The sequence below is a fragment of the Schistocerca cancellata genome, chromosome 3 (genome assembly GCF_023864275.1).
Source record: "Schistocerca cancellata isolate TAMUIC-IGC-003103 chromosome 3, iqSchCanc2.1, whole genome shotgun sequence".
NCBI lineage: Eukaryota > Metazoa > Arthropoda > Insecta > Orthoptera > Acrididae > Schistocerca > Schistocerca cancellata.
Window position 1 is genome coordinate 523,696,850 of NC_064628.1, and position 18,514 is coordinate 523,715,363.

The 18,514-nt window shown below is 41.2% G+C and overlaps 1 protein-coding gene across 7 annotated transcripts in view; it reads right to left on the reverse strand.

Moving 5' to 3' along the window:
- The window catches only part of LOC126175344 (BTB/POZ domain-containing protein 1-like), a 633,855-nt gene that overhangs the window by 33,143 nt on the left and 582,198 nt on the right, over nt 1-18,514 (reverse strand). The window contains exon 1 of one of the 7 annotated variants that reach the window (XM_049922068.1): nt 11,038-11,145. The exons of the other annotated variants lie outside the window; for them this stretch is intronic. Coding sequence (XP_049778025.1) covers nt 11,038-11,066 — 29 coding nt within the window. The 5' untranslated portion in view covers nt 11,067-11,145. Of the gene's footprint in view, nt 1-11,037; nt 11,146-18,514 lie in introns of those variants that run through there. 7 annotated transcript variants of the gene reach the window in all.

Below are 18,514 nucleotides of genomic sequence, written 5' to 3' on the forward strand. Positions count from 1 at the left end.
TTAAAATTTTACGGCGACCTTTTTAGTGTGTAGTTACGGTGGCTGGCTCATCCGTGTTTTTTGTTAATGACCAGTGAGCCACATAATCCTGTAAATGTATTTTAGTTTTTCTCTTGTCTTACTTGTGTTTTAATTAACAGTTTTTGTACATCAGATCATTTTAATTCTGTCTTACGGGATATGAGCTAGTGTGACAGTGCGGGTGATAATGAGTGCGACTGGGAGAGAGTGAGTGAAGTTTTAGCTCCGATTGCTTCTTACTTCTTTTATCGCATCTTATAGGTTTTAACTACATTCTTTTCTATTAATTTTTGTTCGGGCGCTGATATTCTTGTAGATGAGTGCCCCTAAACTATGCGCTTAGTAACGCCCTGTAGGGTTCAGGGTAAAGCGGGATTATTTTTAGGGAGAGAAGCAGATTGTTGACAAATTAGCTGTACTGTTTAACATTGCTTTTAGAGCATTTGCAAGGATCTTAAACAAAAACCGTTTTATGAAACCTTCCATCGTCACGGCCGATGCTGTTGTTTTTCTAACGAGCAGTCTGTTTCCTAAGAAGGTGTGTTCTCTATAGCTCAGAAAATTCGCAATGCAGCAATGTCTCTGCATCATAGATTAGAAAGTACTACTCCACTATCAACCACTGGTCAGTTTTATTATATGCTACTTTCGCTGTTACGTAAAATAGTTATTGAAGACTGTTTCGTTTTTCTTGTTTGTAACCTGAAATTCCAACTGTACGACTATGAAAACATTGTGCTAAAGAACTTTTCATCAGTAAAAAGCTCAGAATGAAGAGAACACTTTGTTGAAATGACTGATTGCTGGTAAAAGACACATATCGGTACTGTCGTAGTTGCAAACAACCATGTTGTCTTAAGCAGGTTTATCCACTTTCTATTTCGCTGTTATGTCTCATTACATTTAGTTTTCTTTATATTCATCTGTATTACAAATTACACTAATTTCAGGTTTTTTGACTTTAAATTAAACTCCGATCCATCGACGTCATGATATTTCTGTGTAGTTTTCACTGGGCTTTTAAGATACAAATTGTGAGTGTATAATGAACGTATCAAATAAAAAACTGGAAACTGTGTGTGGAATACACCATTTCTTATATCCACGTTGGTGTATTATCCACAACACGCAACTCTGTTGAATATTAATTGGTTAGTGGCTATTTTGCCCCTTTCCTAGACGTCGTATACTTACTCTTATTGTGAAGACTTGTATTTCCATATGTCTACACCGTTAGCTATAAAAGTAAGAATATAAATTATGGAAACCAATACAGGACTCACTTCAAGAATTGCGCTAGATCTTGCAAAGTAATGTCCAACTTGACAATCTAGGAATTTATTTTTTCTCCTTTTTTGTATATGCTGTTTATAAACACACACACAGACACACACACACACACACACACACACACACACACACACACACACATACACGAGAGAGAGAGAGAGAGAGAGAGAGAGAGAGAGAGAGAACTGCCTGATCGACCGCTCGAAATGAAATATCAGTCCTCCCCTCTGTACACAATTACATCAGCTACTTTCTTAAAGCCCTGACTGATGAGCAGATTAAATGCGTCTGTCTTGATGTCGCGAAGTACATTACACTTGTGTAACCACGATAACGAAAGCTGTTTTGGTTGCTTTGTTTTCAGTTTGAAGGCTTTCTTCGCAGTTGTTGCTTCTTCTTTCCATTTCATGTGATACAATGAGCAACTTGTCGTCTCTTCGATTTTAGAGGGGCTGTGCTGTTGCTGTTTATAGCACATTTACGACTACACTGATCAGCCACACCTCAGATTCGCCAACGTGCACGCTTAGGTCACGTAACTAAGACGTGGAGGCACGAAACGTATACAACAAGTGTTTGGAATACAGGATGAAAAGCTGTTGACTTGAACGGCTTTGGGAATAGGACATATTGGAATGGTCGGTTTTTGGAAGCGATAATTACATAAGGGGCGATACTTGTTTCTGCAATGCTAGTACACTCCTGGAAATGGAAAAAAGAACACATTGACACCGGTGTGTCAGACCCACCATACTTGCTCCGGACACTGCGAGAGGGCTGTACAAGCAATGATCACACGCACGGCACAGCGGACACACCAGGAACCGCGGTGTTGGCCGTCGAATGGCGCTAGCTGCGCAGCATTTGTGCACCGCCGCCGTCAGTGTCAGCCAGTTTGCCGTTGCATACGGAATTCCATCGCAGTCTTTAACACTGGTAGCATGCCGCGACAGCGTGGACGTGAACCGTATGTGAAGTTGACGGACTTTGAGCGAGGGCGTATAGTGGGCATGCGGGAGGCCGGGTGGACGTACCGCCGAATTGCTCAACACGTGGGGCGTGAGGTCTCCACAGTACATCGATGTTGTCGCCAGTGGTCGGCGGAAGGTGCACGTGCCCGTCGACCTGGGAACGGACCGCAGCGACGCACGGATGCACGCCAAGACCGTAGGATCCTACGCAGTGCCGTAGGGGACCGCACCGCCACTTCCCAGCAAACTAGGAACACTGTTGCTCCTGGGGTATCGGCGAGGACCATTCGCAACCGTCTCCATGAAGCTGGGCTACGGTCCCGCACACCGTTAGGCCGTCTTCCGCTCACGCCCCAACATCGTGCAGCCCGCCTCCAGTGGTGTCGCGACAGGCGTGAATGGAGGGACGAATGGAGACGTGTCGTCTTCAGCGATGAGAGTCGCTTCTGCCTTGGTGCCAATGATGGTCGTATGCGTGTTTGGCGCCGTGCAGGTGAGCGCCACAATCAGGACTGCATACGACCGAGGCACACAGGGCTAACACCCGGCATCATGGTGTGGGGAGCGATCTCCTACACTGGCCGTACACCACTGGTGATCGTCGAGGGGACACTGAATAGTGCACGGTACATCCAAACCGTCATCGAACCCATCGTTCTACCATTCCTAGACCGGCAAGGGAACTTGCTGTTCCAACAGGACAATGCACGTCCGCATGTATCCCGTGCCACCCAACGTGCTCTAGAAGGTGTAAGTCAACTACCCTGGCCAGCAAGATCTCCGGATCTGTCCCCCATTGAGCATGTTTGGGACTGGATGAAGCGTCGTCTCACGCGATTTGCACGTCCAGCACGAACGCTGGTCCAACTGAGGCGCCAGGTGGAAATGGCATGGCAAGCCGTTCCACAGGACTACATCCAGCATCTCTACGATCGTCTCCATGGGAGAATAGCAGCCTGCATTGCTGCGAAAGGTGGGTATACACTGTACTAGTGCCGACATTGTGCATGCTCTGTTGACTGTGTCTATGTGCCTGTGGTTCTGTCAGTGTGATCATGTGATGTATCTGACCCCAGGAATGTGTCAATAAAGTTTCCCCTTCCTGGGACAATGAATTCACGGTGTTCTTATTTCAATTTCCAGGAGTGTATTTTCTTAAAATGGACGAATAACAGATATATTTCCTGGCAAGTAAACATCAAGCATGTGTTGGACACTTGCCAGCTCTGTAAGGCTGAATAGGCCGTAAATGTGAACGCGCCTGGTGACAGAGTGCAATACCGTGGAAACTACAAGTGCTTCCAACCAAGTTACTGCAGATTAGACCCTGCAAAATGCGTGGTTGCACTTGTTCTTGTTAACGCAACAATGATTTCAGAGGCCACAGGAACTGTGTGTTCGGATTACGGAACATTTTAAAGACGTTGCTTGATCAAATGAATTATGCTTCATGTCACGTAATGTGTATAACAGGGCAGCATGCGTTCTCTTTTTGGTCAGCGTCTGGTGGCTACTTATGCACGGATCGCATATCTAGTTTGCTGTTAGGGCATTTACTTGGTGTTCCCGCATAGTCATGACTGTCACAGGGGACACCATTAACTGCTGAATGCGTCGGTATCATGGCTGACCATTTGCATCCTTCACGACTAATACTTTCTTACCAGTTGTAGCGATCCGTATCAGGAGAACTGTCCATGTCCCAAAGCAGTACTCGTAGTACCGCTGTTTGTGGAGCATGATCGTAAACTGCAGTTGACATTTTGTTATGCAAATTACCTAGATGTATGGTGTCATCGAAAATCAGTCCAGATATAACGCATTACATCCCCGTAATCCACCGGATTTGGTGATGTGTACAAGAACATTTCCAGTCATCTACCTTCCGGTTTTGTTGAGAACTTATAGAAGTCTTGCTATGATGAACTGCAGTTGATTTTTGGTAGCAAAAGTAAGCCAGCATGCTATTAGGTGGGTGATCATAACATTCGAGATTATCGCTGTAGGACCTTGTTCATTGTTAGCAAGGTTATGTCCACATTATTTTAATAGCACTTCCTGAAAGGAATGAGATAAAAATATCTCTATAACGTTTCAACGTTCATTCCCTTTTATTTATACTGTGCGAAAGACTATCATAAAAGTTAGCTCTTTTCCAATATCTACGGAAAAAACATTCCGCGTCAGCTTATCCCATTTGAAATCACAGTTGTATTATTTAATCCGAACAAATAAAAACCTTTGACAGCGTCTTTGAATTGTTCTGAGCTTTTTCTTCACTCTTTTGTTGCATGAATCTTGGATGCTCGAATGGTGCTGACGAATCAACCGACCGAGACCTTTGTTGACGGAAAACTCTGTGTGCCCTTCCTCCACAGTTGAATACATCCAAACAGAAATATTGCATTGAATAGTTCGATGTCTGCACAGTCGTTTTGCTATGTTCATTATACTTCATATTCATTCGTGTTGTTACCAATCAGTATTTAATATGTGAGACATAAATCCAGAACAGTATGACTGATGGTGCAGTTGTTTTCTGTGGTTACTTGTGCTACATGCAAAACATTGCACATTCACAAAAGCACAAGATAGCAAATAAAACATGACAGGAAAGATATGTCAGTATAAACTGGTATGCAAACATAAGTATAATTGGGCGAATGATTGTCACAAGAGCCGGCCGCGGTGGTCTAGCGGTTCTGGCGCTGCAGTCCGGAACTGCGGGACTGCTACGGTCGCAGGTTCGAATCCTGCCTCGGGCATGGGTGTGTGTGATGTCCTTAGGTTAGTTCGGTTTAAGTAGTTCTAAGTTCTAGGGGACTTATGACCTAAGATGTTGAGTCCCATAGTACTCAGAGCCATTTGAACCATTTTTTTTGATTGTCACAAGAAACTAGAACCATACATCAATTCTCATAGCGCAAACTAAATAGTGGCTCTGGCTGAAACAGTGCGAACTATCAACAAACGATGTACGAAACTGAAAACATTCTAAAGTTACATGCTCACTCGCCCTTAATTCATGAGTACTGTGTGATGTTTCACCGTACATCATTTAAACTCTTACTGCTGGAATATTATTTGGAAACAGAAACCAAGGTGAATTCTGTACTGTATTCACACAATAGGCGTCGCAGCCTAGCGTAAATTTGATGTTGTTGTCGACCAGCTATATTGTCACGTTCTTATACCTTTTAATCAACGCATCAAACAAGTTCAGGACACGCCATAGTGATACTTTCCCGGGACTCATTTGGTACAATAATACAGCGTTTTTCCTAAAAATAAACGGTACGTTTCAGTACATATCTTTGTGGGATCTTAAAGGATTTGCTTTATATCTGTTGTACCAACTGCCCAACTAACAGTTTCCCGTTGCCTTCCGCATCATATGCCGTTGGCCTTAATTAGCTAATCCGCCTTTAGGAATGGATTCCATTCTAGCGCCATCTGTTTCTGATTTCTCCCTTTATTTTGATAGGGTCTAGATTTCATAGGATCCAGACACAGTTCGGTTTCCAAGTTTGCAGCAGCATCGGAAGTAGTCTAGGAGTTCTATTGCACATCGTTGTGTCTGAATTTTCTGACATCGGCACTGCCACCAACGTTTGGAATACTATGGATCCATTATGAAAAATTGTTTCATTGAAGGTTATCTTTACAAGCTTCGTCAGTGACTAAATAATCGGTGGTCATCTTAATTGTTGTTAACATATAAACATCTGCCTCGCTGGAAGAACTGAAGAGTCTAGGAAATGCCCGTACGTTCCTAGATTCGAGGAAGGAAAAATCCTTCCCGTGGCAAAGAGGGGGGCTAAGTCTGTAGAGATATTGTTCAAACGAGTATCTTATGGGATAAGAGATCCCTTTCGACCAACCGTCAACTGTCTATTTTACGATGGTTGAGCGGCATCAAGGAAGGGGCGCCCTTATGGCGCTAGAATGGAAACAATTCCTAGAGGTGAATTAACTTATTAAGGTCAACGGCATATGATGCGGAAGGCAACGGGAAACCACTGCACTGAAGCCACTACTGATATCCCTTGTCCCACTGGACGAATCTCACAAGCATGGCAGTTCTTGAGAAAAAAGGTTTTCACAGTGATACACACCGAACCTCCTTGTCGGTACTTTTTCAGGAGAGCAGTCTTATGGCTTAGAGAGTAAAAAAAAAGAGAAAATGGGAAGTATTGGAACTGAAAAGTAATATGGAATGAGGGTACGATGAACAGAGTGGGTAAACTGGAAAAAGTGCTAAGAGAAATAAGAGGTGCAACATTAATATTTTAGGACGAAGTCAAGTGCGGTGGGAAGAAGATTTTTGAGCGTGGGTAATATAAAGTAATATTTAAACGAGAAGGAGAAAAGCAAATGAATTGGCATAATTTACAAGAAAAATCTGGATAAGAAGATTATGTCAGTTAATATAGTTAATGAAAGAATAATATCAATCGACATTGTAAGCACCTAAATGGATATTTTGATCATTCAAGTTACACGACATAATCTGATACAGAGAAAGAGGAAATAGATGAAATATAGAAACAAATCGTGGAAATCTATGAAGGCTAAATAAAAAAGGATGATAATTGGAGACTGGAACGACATAGTAGGGAAAAGTAAACAGAACAATATAGTGGCAGGATTCTAACTTGAAACATAAATGCAGAGGATGTCAGTGTAATAGCCTTCTGTGAACGCTTTCAATCTCTGGATGACAAAAGATTTGTTTAAGAACAGTCAACGAAGACTGTGCGCATGGAAAGCCCCTAGTAATAATCCAAATTCCAGACAGATTTTATTATTACTAACTAAAGATTCAAAAACAGTATCAAAATGGCGAAAACCTTCTCTGGAATAGAAACTGTTACTGATCACAACTTGATGTTGGTAAGCCTACGAACAAGACTGGAGAATGTTAAACGAAAACAACTGGTAAGGTAATAGGATATGAGTAAGCTAGAACCAGAACAATTCAAGCGCTAACTCAAATCGCTGAAGAATAACTGGAAAATTCAGCAGAAAGGATCAGCGTACCGGAGGAATGGAAGATGATTAAAAATGTAATTCTGAAAGCCTTAGGGCAAGAGATTGCAAAAGTAAAGAAGGGAAAGAATATGAAAGAATTGATCAAATCAAATACGTCAGATAAATTGGATAAACGTAGGAAATTTGAGAATGACTGTTGTGTAAAAGGAAAGCAACAGTATAGAAAGCTGAACAGTATACTGAGAAGATAAAATGACGAGGCTAGAAAGGAGTGTATGAAAAGTCAGTGTGAGGAGACTGAAGAACTGGAAAAGGAAAGTAAATTAGAAGCAATGTGCGGAATAATTAAGAACATAAAAAATAAAGATCCAAGAAAAGTAAGCAAAACGAGTACACTACCCAAAAGTAGGTATATGATAGCACACATAGAAGAAAATAATAGATCTGGAAGGAACATGTTGAGTAATTATTTGAAAAACAAGGAATTTATAGGCGAGTAAAATTGGAATGTGATGAAATGTATATGAACCAAAGTAGATGTGATGTGGAGGACATTACAGTTCTCAGAAGGAGGAAAGCAGTGAGTTGTGGTAAAATACCATGTGAAGCTTAAAGGCATTCGGAAATAGCGCAATATCCTGATCTACTGATGTCATCGATATGTGACGAAGGCATTTGGCCTGAAAATGCACTTATAACTATCCGAGTCCTTTATCAAGGATACAACATTAAACAACGCAAAGATTGTGGGACAGTTAATTTCATATTATGTCACATTACAAAGGCCATTTGTAGCCTTTTACTCAGACGATTAGAAAGAAAAATGTAAGACAACATGGGTGAGGTTGTATTCAGGTAAAGAAACAATACGAGATGCTACTGCATGTTTGAGGATGATAGATATGTACACACTTTATGTTGACTGGGATAAAGCGTTTAACAGAGTTAACTGGAATAACTTCCTGAAAACCGTGAACAATGTAGGTGTAGGCTGGAAGGACAGAAGACGTATGAAGGAACTCTACACGAGACAGAAAGTGGAAGTAAGGATTAGCAGCGAGAAAACTGAAAGGGCAGGTGTTGGAAGAGCTGTTGAGACAGGGTGTTATTTTTCAGGAACAATTTTCGCTATTCATGCTGAGAAACTAGCAGATAACACATTATAAAAAGGAAGTGGCATAAAACTAGAAGAAAGGATAAAGATAAATACGTGCGCAGACGATCGAGTAGTATTAGCTCAAACAAGGGAATAACTACAATTTTTGAAATAGCTTATAAAGATGGAAGCAGAGTATGAAATGCCGATAAACATAGGAACGAACAAAGTGATGAGAATTATAAAACATGAAGGTCCCTTCAAAATATCATTGGAAGGAAAGGCAATGGGAGAAGATATTTTTTTGATATTTGGGATACTTGATGACAGAAAATGGACGAAAGAGGCGAAAAAGTTTGTTGACAGCAAAAAGAATTCCGGTAGTATTAAGAAAGGGATTGGCCAAGTGTTTTGTCTGGAATCTAGTATTATATGGAAGCGAATCGCGGATAGTCAGAAAGAAAGAAGAAAAGTACTAGCATAATTATGAAGTTTGGATTGGCAGAAAAATACTAAAAGTTAAATAGACTACATGACGACGAATGGAGAAATACTTCTGAGAATAGAAGAGAGAAAACTAGTGGAAAGTCTAAGAATGAGAAAACATCTTGAATGGGATATGCATTGCAAAGAAACTGCCTGTAAGGAAGAGGCATTGAAGGAAAGATTCCAGTGTAGACAGGGGGAGGAAGGAGAAGACTGAGAATGCTGAATGACATTAAAGTTGACAAAGTTCGCAGTGGATTAAGGACGAAGTACAGAACGGTCGAAAGTAGAAAGCTTCCAGTCGATAGCTTCCTTAAAACAACCCACCAGTGAAGAAGAAGAAGATAACCCTTTCCACCCTGAGAGAAAAGTTATTAAATACGTCCTGTAGAATCAGGTAAAATACTGAAAAAATTGGCAAAGGGTAGTTTGTTCAAGAAGTCACTAACATTACTGTGCTACTTAAAATTTCAAACTCGTATAAATCCAACTGACACTTCATGCATGTGTTTAGACTTCTTACATACGTTAAATCATCAGACATCTAGTGAAGAATATTATTTTATCTGTATTTAATATTTTACCTTACCTAATTGATCATTAGCATTAACAGCATTTTGTTTAAAAGAAATATAGAGTTTTGCACTTGCTCAGCTAGAGAAGGAATGGAAGAAGAGATTGTCACGTCTGAAGTCGATTAGGAACACCACAGTAAATGTTAATCACGACAACCGAACTGGGGTTCGAACCAGAGTACTCCCAATCAATGCGGCATCACGCTTGGTACGTTTTTATATCTCCAGGAGCAGCTACAGCAGATATTCTCCTACATGCAGCTACATCTACTTAAATCAATAATAAAAAAGAAAACACTCATTCTGCCAAACAAAGTTGTCGCTTGTCACTGAAACCATGTCAATAAACTGACAGGGCTATAGCCTATCCCAGATGTTATTTAGTATGTACACCTACGAAGCAAAAAAGAAAACCAAAGAAAAATTTGGAAAGCTCATGGGATGAAAGAAAAACTGTGAGGGTTGCTGATGACATAATAATTCTGTCACTGACTGAAGTCTGTAGCATCTTGAAGAGATTATACGTCGAATATCAAAAAAGTAAAAAGTAAAACACGCGTAATGGAATATAGTCGAATTGAAACAGACGATGCTGAGGGAAAAGGATTTGAAAAACAGACACTAAATGTAGTAGATATGTTTTATTGATTGATGGTATAAAATGTAGACTGGCGGTAGCCAAAAAAGAGTTTCAGAAGAAGTGAAATTTACTAACATCGAATATAAATTTAATTGCGGGAAGTCTTTTCTGAAAGTACTTTTTTGGGGTGAAACTTGGACGATAAACAGCTCAAACGAGAATATGTTTTGGTGCTACACAAGAATGCTGAAGATAGGCTGGGCAAATCGAATTGCTAAGGAGGAGATAAAGAATCGAATTGGTGAGAAAAGAAATTTATGGCACTACTGACTAAAAGAAGGGACCGGTTTATAGCACATAGGCTGAGGCAACAAGTAACAGCCAATTTGGTAACTGAAATCAGTCTGTGGGGGTGGAGAGGGGGGGGGTGGGAATTGTGGAAAGATACCAAGGCTTTACGCAGTGAATGTTGGTTGCAGTAATTATGCGAAGATGAAGAGGCGTACACAGAACAGACTAGCACGGACAGTTGCATCAAATTAGGTTTTGTACTGAAGACAACAACAATAACAACAATTCAATAACCTTCAACAGATATTAATATTTCCAAATTGTGCAAAAGAAAGTAAAATATGATTCTGCGCCTACAGTTGTGATACTTGTTTCGATGGACGTAAACAAACTTGTGTTTTACATAAGACACCCCTTGCATTCAACATATTATCGTATGCTAAGATTGAGCAGATTGTTAACTTGAGCACAGTTAGCCAATATGATTACATGTTTTCAATGTTTGCTATGTTAATAAGCAAGTGCGATGTTGTGAGGAACACAAACACATCGGCAGAACAAATCAGCAAGAAGTGAACACAAGCGTCGTGGTTGTGGCTCGATCGCTACGATCCGAATTTTGCTTCAGCGTCGTAGATTCCAAAGCGCTCTACCAATGAGGCCGGAATTTCGTGGTTCCGCACACCAGTAAATAAATCTCGGCTGTGAGCAGTGCCGAAGCAGGCCCGTACTCACCTATTCAGCAGCTTCTCTAACGGCCTCATCGTCGGTGGTACATGAAATCCGAATCTTCCTTGCCATGCAGCGGGTTGGCACTGTTTTAATCGGAGCGCGTGGCACCGGTTCGATTATAAGGGAACGCCGTCCAGGTTCCCTCCAATGGGCGCGCTCGTCCTCCCCCTCTCGCACTCCTCCCTCCACTTCCTCCCATACGCGCCGTCGATGATGACGACGATGACGACGACAACACCACCACCACCACCACCACCACAACGCGTCTCGATGCGATACGCGCCGGCCGGTGAGTAAGCCGAAGTTCAGCGAAGCGGCCGCGTTTTCTGTCTTTTGCCGGCAGTTAACGGCGAGGTCGTGCAGTTTCGCAAGTTCCCGCACACCAGTTCTTTCACACTGCGCGCCGGTGTAGTTGCAGATTCCCGCCTGTAGCGCCATTCACAACCATTCGCTGATTCCTATATCAGTGTCCTGTCCAAACCTGTGGCCTGGTCGAAATGACTCAGTTGAAACTCCCAGTTAACCGCAGACGGCTTGCTTTGGCACAGCTTCAGCAAGCCGCTTCATTCAGGCTGCGCGCCAGAAGAACTGTAAATTCTCGACTGTAGTGAGTTGCACGATCTTGACCTGATTCCGAAATCACTGTCCAGTCCAAATCTGTGGCATCACGAATGATTTAACTGAAGCTCCCAGAGAATCACACACAGATAGATTATTTTAATTCGGAGCAGTTGCCTCTCGCCAGTCGCTCACGCTGCGCACTAGAGGTAACAGATTCTTGCCTGCACAACCGTATTCAAATTCCGAAATCACTGGCCCGTCCAAACCTGTGCTGCTCGAAATGATTTAACTGAAGCTCCCCAGTTAAACGCACATAGGTATTTTAATTTGATTTTCCACAACAGTTCCTTGTTGTGTTCACAACATACGTAAATAAACGTAAAACAGTTTCCATAAATCAAATATCATAAATGCAAGCATAATGTGTGTAGTATATAGGAACCGACATGAAACTTAAACAAAGTGTAGAATAAGTGGCACAGAATCACAGAATGAATAAAATATAATGATACTCTTAAGAGCAAACAAACAAGTTAAAATGTACAAAATGGATTTCCCAGTTTCATACACGAATGTAGTCAATGAAACATGCGAATGTTCGAAGCACCAATACAGCACACACAAAGAGTGTGATACTTATAATATTACCTGCCAGTGTGACACCCTTTACAAGGGGCAATCTATATTATCTACTGCCAATTGCTGTGCTGAACATCTACGTCATCTTAAATACAAGAATTTCAAAAAGTCAGCGGTGGATTTTATATTTGTTCATAGGCGTGAGTGGGCTGTATGTGGCTACAATCGCCGCACTTTAGCCAAACGATTTTAAAAATTTAAAATATATCACAGTTTTTACATGAGTGTTTCCACAAAATAATATACAGATGGTTGTGTGTTGGTTAAATGATAAAAAGCTGATTTCTGGGTTGTCTAAGATATATACGCAGATGAATGAAGTGGAGAGCTTATGTACACTACCAGGGGTAATGGATGTTACAGGAGTTATAGGTATTTGGGTAATTCAGTGTATAAAGAGAGATGAACATCTAATAACCATGGAGGATTAGAATGCGGTTGTAGGGGAGGAGCAGAAGAAAGTGTTACGGAAAAATATGTGCTATGTAATAGAGATGAGAAAGGGGAAGGACTAATTTAATTCTGCAACGAATTTCAGCTATAAATAGCCACTACTCCATTCAAGAACCACAAGGAGAGAATGTATGCACGGGAAATGCCTAGAGCCACGCGAAGATTCCTGCTGGACAACATCATGGTGAGACAGAGATTCCGAAATAAGATATTCATTTGTAAGGCGTACACAAGAACAGATATAGACTCAGATCACAATTTAGTGACGATGAAGAGTAGACTGAAGTTTAAGGGAATCGTACGGAACAATCTTTGTGGAAGGAAATGGGATACTAAAGAACTGAGGAATAATGAGATGGGTTTGAAGTGCGATAAAGAATAGCACAATAGGCACTTAAGCTGAAAGGGAGTGGACATCTTTAAAAAGAGAAATCACAGATGCTGGAAAGAAAAACACAGGAACGAGGGACGTAGCTGGGAGGAAACCTTGGGTAACGGAACGAACACTTCAAGTGGCCGACGAAAGAAGGAAGTACAAAAATGTTCAGGTGAAGTCAGGAATACAACAACATAACTCACGTAGGAATGAAATAAACAGGAAGTTCTGGGAAGCCAAGGCGAAATGGTAACAGGAAAAAATGTGAAGTAATCGAAAAAGGAATGATTGTCGGGAGGACAAGTCAAAACAACTTTAGATGAAAAAGGCAAGGAAGGTAAAATTAAGACTGCAGTGTAAATTCCAGTGTTAGCCGCAGAGAAGAGAGCGGAGAGGTGGAAATAATACATCGAAGGCCTCTATCAGGTGGAGGAATTGTCCTATGACGTTATAGAAGAAGAAGTTAGATGATGATGTTTGGTTTGTGGGGAGCTCAACTGCGCGATTATCAGCGCCCGTACAAATTCGCAATCTTTACTCAGTCCGATCTCACCACTTTCATGAAGGATGATGAAATGATGAGGACAACACAAACACTCAGTCCCCGAGCGGACAAAATCCCCAACCCGGTGGGGAATCGAACCCGGGACCCCGTGATCCAGAGGCAGCAACGGAGAAGTTGGAGTCGATATGGAAGAGGTAGGGGATCAAGAGCTTTGAAGAGTTGAAATGAAGATGTAAGGCAGAAGGTATAGATACCATTCTAAATGAATTTTAAAATCATTGGGAGAAGTGGCAACCAAACAACTATTCAAGTTGGCATGTACAAACGGACTTTCAGGAAAAAGCATTATCCACACAGTTCCGAAGATAGTAAGGCAGATAAGTACGAGACCTATCGCTCACTCAGCTTAATAGTTCATGCATCCAAGTTGCTGACAAGAATAATACACAGGAGAATGGAAAAGGAAGTCGAGAATACAAGATAAAACTTCCTGGCAGATTACAACTGTGTACTGGGCCGAGACTCGAACTGGGGACCTGTGCCTTTCGCGGGCAACTGCTCTACTATCTGAGCTACCCAAGCGCGACTCACGACTCGTGCTCACAGCTCTAATTCCGCCAGTCCCTAGTTCGAGTATCAGTCCGGTACACAGTTTTAATCTGCCAGGTACTTTCATCTCAGTGCACACTCCGCTGCAGAGTGGAAATTTCATTCTGGATACAAGATCAATTTGACAAAATATCTAGTTTATATTAAAAATGAAGAAATTCCTCCAGCTGTATTTTATTTTGGCAACTAGTTTCAACGTTGTAACAACGTCATCTTCAGGCCCTATAAAATATACCATACATACAACAACCAATGTGACATCAGTAATCTATGAGTTATTATGTAAACAAATAAATTATAGAAATATTACATAATGGACGAATTCAATAAAATCAGTTACATTTTGGACGTTTTCATTAAATGCCGTCATTCTGGGAATTAGCAATACATGTGGTACAAATAAGTACAAATGAAATTATATATACGTGATCGTGTTTGTTACAGATCAATGTCAAGCAGTAAATGAGATGGGAGTGTATACAAAAAACTTAGGTGACAAGCCGTTACGCTTGCGGATAATAAACAGTGCTAAAGAGAATATGCATTGCTAATCAGACATATGTAGGGTAAGATCCATCATTACATAATAATAAAGGGAGGGAAATGTATAAATAGAGTTATGTTTGCATAACACTGCATTGGCATCATACTAAAGTGATAGTGAAGCGAGTTACTTAAACAACGTCAATCATAACGTCGCAAAACGAATAATAAGTAACCGGAAAACGAATATGGAACCTAGTTAATAAAAGGTAGTCTGTGGTGTAAAATACATACTAATCAATCTAAAACATACTCATTCGAATAAAAATGTAAGTTAACATGTCGCTGAAAACCCCTATTTCAACGTCTTTGTCTCATCAACGGCAGTAACCTTGGTCACACGTAGTGTACTTCTTGTATACTTACATGGTCAATAGAACTATCAAGTTCATAGCAATACTCCAAAAGAAGTAACTGGGTATTGTCTGTCGAAACAATTTGTCACACCTGTAAAATAGTTGCTGTTTCTCTAATAAACACTTATCAGTACGAAGACACACAGTAAAGTATACAGCGTATAACATTCGTATTGTAAATGTGATCTAGTCAAAGGTTGATTAGATTATTTGTACTTATTTGTACCACATTGTACCTACTTGTACCACATACATTGTTAATTTCCAGAATGACTGCATTTGATGAAAATGGTCAAAATGTAATTAATTTTATTGAATTAGTCCATTATGTAATATGTCTATAATATATTTGTTTACATAATAACTCATAGATTACTGATGTCACATTAGTTGTTGTATGTATGGTATATTTTATAGGGCCTGAAGATGAAGTTGTTGCAACGTTGGAACTAGTTCCCAAAATAAAATACAGCCGGAGGAATTTCTTCATTTTGAATATAAATTTATACCAGCAGACGTCCCACTGTCCTCCATTTCAACTATGGATGTACGAAGAAAAAATATCTAGTTGGTTGATGAATGGCAGCTAGCTCTAAATATAAGTTAATGCGGTTGAATAGGAAAAACAAACCCGTAATGTTTGGATACTGCATTACTAGTGTCCGTCTTGAAACAGTTACGTCGTTTAAATATCTGGGCATAACGTTGCAAAGCGATATGAAATGGACCGAACATCTGAGGATTGTGGTAGGGAAAGCGAATGGTCGACTTCGGTTTATTAACAAAATTTTGGGAAAGCGTGGTTCTTCTGTAAAGGGGACCGCATGTAGGACGCTAGTGCAACCTATTCATGAGTACTGCTCGAGTGTCTGGCATCCATACCAGGTTGAACAAGGAACCCATCGAAGCAATACAGGGGCGGGCTGCCAGATTTGCTACCGGTAGTTTCGAGCAACACGCAGGTGTTACGAAGATGCTTCGGGAACAAAAATGGGAATCCCTGGAGGTAAGGTGAAGTTCTTTTAAAGGAAAACTATTGAAAAAATTTAGAGACCCAGCTTTTGAAGCTGACTGCAAAACGATTCTACAGCCGCCAACATATATTGTGCTTAAGGACACGAAGATAAGATATGAGAAATTAGGGCTCATATGGAGGCATATAGATAGTCTTTTTGCATCGCTCTATTCGCGAGTGGAAGCTGTTTGGTGGCCTGCAGAGTATGTACGTAGGTGCAGATCTGTTAGATGACGATCTGTTTGGCTTTAGGAAAGGTAAAGGCACCAGGCGTTCACAGAATTTCTCGAACCGAAAAAGTGTTCGAATTGGTGCAAGATGTTCGAAATCATGAGAAAAATAGTAGTAAGGGAATAAACTATTGGGAAAAATGGCTAATATACAATATGTACAAGAGGAAAAAACAAGACTGGAAGACCAAGAACGAAGTGCTCGGATAAAATAGGGTGTAACGCAAGGATGCAGTCTTTTGCCCCTACTGCCCACCCTGTACATCCAAGAAGCAATGCCAGAAATAAAAGGAAAGTTCATGAATGGGAATAAAAGGCAGAGTGAAAGGATATCAATGATAATGTTTGTTGATGACAGTACTATCCTCAATGAGAGTGAAGAAGAATTAGAGGACTTGTTGAATAGAATGAACAGTTTAATGAGCAAAGAATATGAATTGAGACTAAACTGAAGAAAGGCGAAAGTAATGAGAAGCAGCAGAAATGGAATAGCGAGAACTCAACATCAAAATTGGTGATCACCAAGTTAAGGAATTTTTCTAACTTGGAAGAATAATAATCCGTGACGGACTAAGCAAGGAGAGCATGAAAAGCAGGCTAGCACAAGCAAAGAGGGCCAAGAGAAGTATCGAACATAGGGCTTAGTTCGAGGAAGAAATTTCTGAGAATGTACGTTTTGAAGCACAGCATTGTATGTTGAAACATGAACTGTGGGAAAATCTGAACAGAAGAAAAAAAATGGCTCTGAGCACTATGGGACTTAACATCTTAGGTGATCAGTCCCCTAGAACTTAGAACTACTTAAACCTAACTAACCTAAGGACGTCACACACATCCATGTCTGAGGCAGGATTCGAACCTGCGACCGTAGCAGTCCCGCGGTTCCGGACTGCAGTGTCTAGAACCGCACGACCACCGCGACCGGCTCTGAACAGAAGGGAATCGAAGTATTTGACATGTGGTGCTACGTAAGAACGTTGAAAATTACATAGACTGACAAAGTAAGAAATGAGGCGAAGAAAGGAACATACAGAAAACATTGACAAGAAGCGGGGACAGAGAGCGTTAAGATATCAGGGAACAGGCTCCATGGTGCTAGAGGGAGCGGAAAAGGATAAAAACTGTAGAGGAAGACACAGATTGGAATACTCCAACACATAATTGAGGACGTAGGGTGCACTGGAGAGGAATTCATGGCGGGCCGTATCAGACAAATCATAAAGCTGATAACTTAAAAATAAGTAAATGAAAAGTATTTTTGTGGCGTGTAGTAGGAGGTATGGGCGCTGCTACATTTGGTAGGACATGTCGATACCAGGAGCGAATTTCGTGGTCAGGTAAGTGAAAGTGATTACTGTTGCATTGCGAGAGGATGTGGTGAGTGTTTAGGTGTAGTGTTGGAAGGAATGTGCTGGTATAGGTTCCGCAGAGTACCAGGATCGGAGAGCAGGAGGACGACTAGGCGGTGGGTACTGTCAAGTTTGCGGGTAACATAGGATATTCGTAGGTGCAGAGTGTAGGAGAGAAGTGTGGAAAATTTTTTAATTTGATAGTTCATTCGTTTAGGGGAGGGCAAGCAGATCCGAAAAGCTGGGCGGAGCGTGTGGCAATCTAGGGTCTTAGAGCAAGCGTGATAGAAATGTGAAGGAGCGGAAATCCATGTAACATTTGCGTAACAGGAGATCGGTCAGATCAGGGAGTTATAGATGTGAAGGATTGTGGAACAGTGTAATCCCCGCGGTCGATCGGTTAGCAGTTTTAGTCTGTTGCAGTGTTCTTGTAGAACGGTTAATAGATGGCGTCCCCTTGTTAATTGGTGATTAAGTGTTAGTCCGAGGTATTTTAGTGTTTTAGTTAACTGGATATGACGTTCGTAAATGACAAGGTAAAAGTTGCGGGATTGTTAATTACGGGTGGTTCGTCATCTTATTATTACTTGGGTTTCGGAAAGGTTGCCGCACGGGATTAGCCGAGCGGTCTATGGCGCTGCAGTCATGGACTGTGCGGCTGATCCCGGCAGAGGTTCGAGTCCTCCATCGGGCATGGTGTGTGTGTTTGTCCTTAGGATAGTTTAGGTTAAGTAGTGTGTAAGCTTGAGGACTGATGACCTTAGCAGTTAAGTCCCATAAGATGTCACATACATTTGAACATTAAAAAAAGAAAAAAATTGTTTTGAGGGACCATAGTTGCACC